The following is a 7,875-nucleotide window of genomic DNA, read 5'->3' as shown; positions in this document are numbered from 1 at the left end:
AATTTCGTTACAAAAAGACAACAATGATTTAACCAGAATAGCTGACATTAAATAAAGATACTTTATACAGATAATGCAAGGATAATGTGGAAAGGTTTTAATGTTCTACAAAGCAGATTTGAATGAATATTTATTGGTGTATTTTCTGCCCTCAGCAGGGGGTAACAGATAAATTCAGTGCTTTTATTTCAATAATTCCTTTTCTATGAGGCAAGATGTCATTTGAAACTTTAAAATAGGTTTAATTAGCCTGAGTATGTATCCTGTGAGCAGCCCCTGCTGTGGGGGCTTCAGAAATTATCCCACAAAGGGCCAATATGCAGAATTGATGACTCCTGAGCCTTTGTTTTGAGCCCAGAGTACTGGTTTCCTATGAAGTCTAATCCAATCATAAATTGCACTTGGGAGCCAATCAGAGGGCCCAGGACAGCCCTGGTTGGGGCTGCATTGAAGGACTTTGCAAGGTTCATTGTTTGAGCTGTCACTTTTGAATGGGCTTTGGAGAACTGATTGCTATAAAACCCTTAGTCCAGGGTCCCAGACACACACTGTCCACTTTGGATTCTTGTGCAAGAGGAAAAGATACAGACCCATTTCTGGACCCTGGGCAGGTACCTGCAGACAGTTAAGATGATGTTCCCCAGCCTTATAGCTCCCCCAGCAGTGTACCCCAGTCTCCTGAGACCGACCCCCACCATGAGCCTGCACTCAGCTTTAGCAAGCCACTCCAGCTTCCTTGTGGAGGATCTGATCAGAATCAGCAGGCCAGCAGCATACCTCCCCAGGGCTGTACCTCCACCCAGCATGTCACCCCCTAAATCTGACAGCCCCACTGGCATGTCAGACTGCAGGAGGGAGAACACAGCACAGAATTCTGCAAACACCAACGGTTCTACTTACCTGAAGTTTGGAGTCAATGCCATCCTTTCTTCAAACACAAGGACAGGTGAGTGTCAACCATGGAGGGGGAGAAGGGGGGGGGGGGTATAACTCTAGAAAGACAGACTGACAGACTACATGTTTCTGTACTGAACTGTGAATTGTGGTGAATTTAAAACCTTCATAAATGCAGACCAGAATAGCTGATCTTTGATAAATTGTAGTTTATCTTGGATATTTTATATTAAAATTAGCTTTACTACAGTACACAGTTTAGCAAACAAACCCTTCTATATGCAAATAGTAACCAGTGGTATTTTCAAACAATGAAAACAAGGCAAATATATGATGGGAAGCTCAGTTAAATTATACATGAATGGCTTACTGCTAAAATGAGAGTATTTTACAAATTAAAATCTTAGAATATGACATTAAGTTCATAGTAAGTTAAGCATTGCAGGTACCTCACCCTGACAGGCCCTAACCTATTACTATATACCTTTCCTACCATTTCCAAAGGGGGGCTGTTTCCTAAAGTAGGACACTTGGGTGCTATGAATGTTACCTGTCACATACAGAAGTATTATACGCCAACCACCCTAATATTTCTATATAGAGAGTGCACTGTTGGGGTCAGAATATACCTTGTTAGTGCTGGGTCAGTTACTGCTTTATTAGCATTTTAAAAATGGTATTTAGTGGTCTGAACCCCTTAAACCAAACAATTCAGGGTCTGATTACAGTCCTATTTTTTAAGCAGAGGGTAAATCAGTCTGTTATCACAAACGATTATATCCTTTACCACTGATTTCTACTCAGTTTCAAAACCATTTGAGATTGTATATAGGAATTTTCCTAATGTAGGAATTTAGAATATTTTGAAATATCACCGCTCAGGGTATTGAGATAATTTAGGATATCCCCTTCTCCCGTCGCTGATGATCAATTGGAGGAAGGGGTTACCCCATCCCTAGCTATTGGTGATACATATTGGGGATATATTTGGGAATGTCCCCTCCCTAGCGATTGGTGGTACATATTGGGAATATATTTGGTAACGTTCCATCCCTAGCTATTGGTGGTACATATTGGGAATATATTTGGTAACGTTCCATCCCTAGCTATTGGTGTTACATATTGAGAATATATTTGGTAACGTTCCATCCCTAGCTATTGGTGGTACATATTGGGAATATATTTGGTAACGTTCCATCCCTAGCTATTGGTGGTACATACTGGGGATATATTTGGGAATGTCCCCTCCCTAGCTATTGGTGGTACATATTGGGAATATATTTGGAAACGTTCCATCCCTAGCTATTGGTGGTACATATTAGGAATATATTTGGTAACGTTCCATCCCTAGCTATTTATTGGTGGTACATATTGGGAATATATTTGGTAACGTTCCATCCCTAGCTATTGGTGGTATATATTGGGAAAATATTTGGGAATGTCCCCTCCGTAGCTATTCGTGGTACATAAGGGGGATATACTTGGGAATGTTCTATCCCGAGCTATTGGTGGTACATATTGGGGATATACTTGGGAATGTGCCATCCCTAGCTATTGGTGGTATATATTGGGGATATTTTGGGGGTTATTCCATCCCTAGCAATTGGTGGTACATTTAGGGGATACATTTGGGAAAGTCCTATCCCTAGCTATTGGTGATACATATTGGGGATATATTTAGGAATGTGCCATCCCTAGCTATTGGTGGTACATTTAGGGGATACATTTGGGAAAGTCCCATCCCTAGCTATTGGTGGTACATTTTGCAGCGTATTAAAGAATGTCCTGTCCCCATGTGTTGGTGATAAATAATGGCCTCTGGAAAGTCTCAACATTAATTTTGTTTCTTGGTTTCAGATATCTCTCCAGCTCTGATTTCAACCCTCCCTCCAAAGACCTTCTCATTCCCATATTTTGATGGATCTCTCCAGCCCTTCATCAGATCTTCCTACTACCCAGGTATGTCTTTAGCCGCTTTCTGTAACTCTTGTTTGGGATAGATGTCCAATTTCCAGACCTATTTCACGCCTATTCCAGGGCTATTCCTCTACCTCCCCCTCCGGGTCTCTTCTAAGGTCCGGGGACTAGAAAAAGGAGGATCCGGAGAAATCAGTCTCGCTAATTTGATACACTTTTTAGCACAAGCTCAGGCTCCTGACATTGTGTAGCAATTGCCTGATCTACAAATTAGCACGAATTGTCAGGCTGAAAATTTGAGGCGTTTCCTGCTTGGAGGGGAAATCTTGGCTTCTCTTCATGGCTGTTCTTTCCCACAGAGTCAGTGCACTTTGCCTGATTACCAACAAAGCATTTAGCACCATGACCAATCTGCCCAGCCACACACAGACACCTACCAGCAATGGACTAATTCTCCATTAAGGGTCACCCAGTGTTCTAATAATTTCACAAGACCACATAGTGAGTTCCCTTGTGTGGGATATTAGCCGGTCCACTCAATGAGGCTATTTACCAAACGTCCATCCAATTAAAGGACAAAGTCAGGGTAATATATTAGACTTCAAATTGTAGCAAAGTGAATTCCAAGAGGCAAAATTAAGGCTAAAGCAGCGGATTTGGACAAACTCTTTACGATGGCTACAATCGCAGATTAAAAGTTTTAGCCTGAATTTTGCTTTGAGATTTCATTTTGCTACAATGTGACATTCAGTGGATAGGAACGACATGGTTATTTAGGAAGTTGTGTCCTTAAGGGGTTAATAAAATTTGACTTGTTGTAAATTGAAAATTTAATACAAAGTGAATTTCACATTTTAGGCCAAAGTAGCGGAGTTAAAACTTAGCTTTCTGGGCCTAAATGTTGAATTTCTGACATTGCACACGTCAGTGAATAGCTCTGTACAGTGACTGGGAAATAATGAATAGGGATCGCCATATCCCCTAGTATGTGAAGTTTATTTATTTGTCTCTAAGTTTTAAATCTTAAAAATACCCAAAAATGCAATTTCCCCCTCCCTCACTGGCTGTAATAAAGGAATTTAATTCCATTCCAAACCTAGGGTATTTGTCCCAAAAAAACTAACGTTTTTTGTTTTGTTTTTTTCCTAAAAAGGGAAGAAAGGGGGAGGCATATAACTCTTTTTAAATGAATGATTGAAGGGAGAAGTACACTGCCCCTGTCACCGGAGTCCCACTGATGGCATTGGCATGCAGTTGTGTTTAGTTTCAAAGTGTAAAAACTCCTTTGTCCCAATAATATATGGCTTTAGCCGAAGAGCCCAGTCTCATTCTGCCACTTCATTACTACACAATTACCATTCACGCCTCATTAGAAACACTGCTTCACTTTGCTTTGGCTCTAAGAAGGCTCTCTCTCCTTTTTATCACACGAATACATTGAGCAGCAAATAATTAGCTGCAGTTTCCATTTGGAAAAACTATTTGTAGCGGAGTCTACTTCTCTTTAAAGAAAAGAGGGGGAATGTATCCGAGATGGATGGATGGATACAGAGATAGAGAGCTATTGGGATAGAATGATCCGCACAAAGAGGACAGATCATATATATTTTTTTTGCTATATATAAAATCTATTTTGCAGAATACTCTTTGTATTGCGCTGGGAAGGTTGGGCTCATGAAATAACCATTTATTTGGGGTAGTTACAGGCTGGGGCCTGATGGCTAGGATGCATCATGCAGCACTTCCTTTTATTGGGGTGAGGAACGCAGAAAAGTGATGATTGAGGGTGGACCCACTTTTTGATCTCAAACTGTTTGGGGTCTGAGTTTTGATGTGAGATTAGAAGATTATTAAAAATAAAAGAATTAAGGTCTCAATATATAGAAATGAAATGTAAAAAATTAAAAGGGGCTCTTTTTATATTGATTTCAATTTTTCTTTCTTTTTTTTAAATAGAGCCTAGATTGCATGTTAGGTTTCTTTACACAGAGCTGGCCTCATGTGTGTACTTTAATATAGCCTTCCAATCCTGCAATAGCTCCCTCTAGTGATGCAATATGTGCATTGTGTCCCTGGTAGGCTGATATAGTGTAAGCTGAATCTTGTCCTGCGGACGCACCAGGTTCCGATTCTAGAATTAAATAATGATAATGTTTGTCTTCGGATTGGATTTATCATTAATGTTTTATCTTCTTGTTTTCCAGGTTCGTCCTCGGTGGTTCCGATTCCCGGTACATTCTCCTGGCCCCTGGCGTCTAGAGGTAAACCGCGCCGGGGGATGCTGCGCAGAGCTGTATTCTCAGACGTCCAGCGCAAAGCCCTAGAAAAGATGTTTCAGAAACAGAAGTATATCAGCAAACCAGATCGGAAGAAACTGGCAGGGAAACTGGGCCTTAAAGACTCTCAGGTAGAAACCTCAACCCATTTACTGCGTTACAGCTGGGACGTAGGCAAGAACAGCCCCGTGTAGTTATATTACTGCATGGCACAAGTTTACCAACCATGGCAGCCATAGAGAAACTGGCACTAAATGCACAAACTCCAAATGGCACCATCTCCCAGTACAAAGCAGTCTTTGCAAAACGTTGGAGCCCTATCCACCCCACCTATCTCACCACTTCCCATTACTGAAGGAGTTTAATGTACAAAACAATAAATTGTAAACGCAATGGAAAAAAATTAAGATAATGTAATGGGAGGGGGGTACCCACACCATTGTGCCAGGGTTATTTACAAGTGTTAATTAACAGAAATCTAAAAGTGAATTCAAAGTAAATTTAAAATGATGGACCAATATAGTGATGCTGTAGCTTACCTGTAGAATTTTTCCAATAAATGTAAAATTTATTTTTAATTCAATTTGAAACCCCAATAAATCGCCAATGTAAATAACCATGTTAAGAGGACTTTTTCCCAGTCAGAAGTTGACTCCCTAAGACTCACAGTTCAGTAGATAAGCCCCTGTATTGTTGATGGGTGTTGTTTGTCGGGGAGAATTTCATACTAATTGTGCTGAGCTATTGGTTTCAAAATAAATGAAACGCAAAGATAATAATTTTGGGAAACGGCAATAATGTTTAATTAACTTTGCTTTTTTTTGTGTATTTTAGGTGAAAATCTGGTTTCAGAACAGGAGGATGAAATGGAGAAACTCAAAGGAAAGGGAACTTTTGTCTTCCGGAGGGAGCAGGGAGCAGACGCTACCCACCAAATTTAACCCTCACCCCGACCTCAGCGATGTGGGTAAGAAGAGTCTTGAAGATGGTGAGGAAGAGACTCTGTGCCCAGCTGGCAGCCCAAGGCACGTCTTGTCCTACACGTGCTCTGACCTCCACCTTCGCCTGGACGCTCCACTACCCTCCTCCCCCTATAACTCCAGCAGCCCCAGCAAACCCTCTGACTTCTCTGACTCTGAGGACGAGGAAGGGGCACAGGAGGAAGAGATCACGGTGTCCTAGCCCCCTGCTCCCCTTACCACAAGGACTTGTTAAATATATATATATATTCTAATACGTGAATACAAATTGGAGAAGGAGTCTGTTCCGTATGTGAAAGTCACTCTGGGGCGGATGGAAGTGGGCCTTGCGCAACACACACATATTTGGGGTTATTTATGAAATGGTGTTAATGGTGCAATTCATACGCAATCAGTGTCTGGGCTCATTTATACTTAGATGGATGCATGATCTAATTATTATTTTGCAATTTTGTAACAGATTATGTATTAACATAGGTGTAAATGTGCCCCAATGTTTTTTTACATTAGTTTATTGATTTACGATCCTCTGCTATCCTGTATCTGGTCTTATCTGCACTGTAAGAAAAGTTACAACCACTCCTCAGTTTGTACTGATGTATAAAGTCCGTTTTGATATCTCTTTATACAGGAGCAAAGGTAAAATTAAGTCCAAACAGTTCGTATTTAGTGTACAGATTGCACCATTATTATTATTATTTTTTTTTATAACTCCCTATATATTTTGTCGTTTGTACAATTTATTTGTCCTGCCAAAACTTGACTAGCTTAATGCAAGGTGAGGGTGGCATCGTTTATGGCTGACCAGGAAATATTTTTGCCCCTTAAATCTTCTAATGTGTATAATGTACCAGAACCATTTTCATGGACCACATTTCCAGGGGGACATCATTAAGGACGGACGCCTCTCCGATGTAATGCTCGCTGTGTGTACAGCTGATATGAACTGTACTATATTGTACAATATCTGTATGGGAATTTTATACCAATGGTATTATCTCTGGCTTATTTTCTTGCCTTTTGCATTTTTTTTTTTTTTTTACTCCAGTGTAGATTTTACTACTTAACTTATAAAGAAATCATATTTTGTATTTTATAAACGTACACATTTTAAATATGTATATATGAAATATTCAAGTGCAAAATAAAAAAAAGTAGATCTTTACATTTGTATTATAGTGTTTCCTTATTTTTTCATAAAAAAAAAATCGTCATGCAAAATTAAAATGTTTACAAATACGCTCATCCTTAAAAAAAAAATCAAATAAAAAAAAACCTCACAAAAATAAAAAAAAAAATAAAAACCTACACAATACATAATAGTCACTGGTTATATTGGTACAACAAAAACGATGTAATTTTTTTGGTTATAAACTTCTTAATCCCATGAAATCAGAATAAATTCCTAGATTGTACTATTTTACACGACGTAAAGTCATGATTTTATTAATGACACGGGGGCGAGTAATATGCTATTCTGTTTCTTTATTTCCTGAGCAGCGAGGAAACAATGAGTGAAAAATAAAGACAGGGAAGGGTTAACAAAATATGCTTCGAAACACATTAACCGATCACAACACAGCATCAGCTAATTACTTGTTTATTATTGTTACAATAAAAAAAATATTTATTTTATTGGTTATAAACTTCCTAAACTCCACAAAATTCTAATCAACCAAAAGTTACCAAAACTAATGGCAGATTTTCAATCAATTCAACGTTCTTCCAAACAGGCTGTATCCTTAATATTATTTAATAAAACTCCATCAAGCCCTGAATTATTCCAGATTATCTCCTGCAGTATACGT

General features: G+C 39.2%; 1 protein-coding gene across 1 annotated transcript; it reads left to right on the top strand.

Annotated features, from left to right (window-relative positions):
* The first annotated feature begins 507 nt into the window (after positions 1 to 507).
* DBX1 (developing brain homeobox 1) lies at positions 508 to 7,097 on the top strand. The gene is made up of 4 exons (XM_063437319.1): positions 508 to 946; positions 2,752 to 2,853; positions 5,016 to 5,218; positions 5,922 to 7,097. The coding sequence occupies exons 1-4, from the start codon at positions 631 to 633 to the stop codon at positions 6,267 to 6,269; spliced, it is 969 nt and encodes a 322-aa protein (XP_063293389.1). The 5' UTR covers positions 508 to 630; the 3' UTR covers positions 6,270 to 7,097.
* The last annotated feature ends 778 nt before the right edge of the window (positions 7,098 to 7,875 follow it).

Source organism: Pelobates fuscus, chromosome 12 (assembly GCF_036172605.1).
Source record: "Pelobates fuscus isolate aPelFus1 chromosome 12, aPelFus1.pri, whole genome shotgun sequence".
Classification (NCBI taxonomy): Eukaryota; Metazoa; Chordata; class Amphibia; order Anura; family Pelobatidae; genus Pelobates; species Pelobates fuscus.
This window is presented reverse-complemented; position numbering and strand designations above follow the sequence as displayed.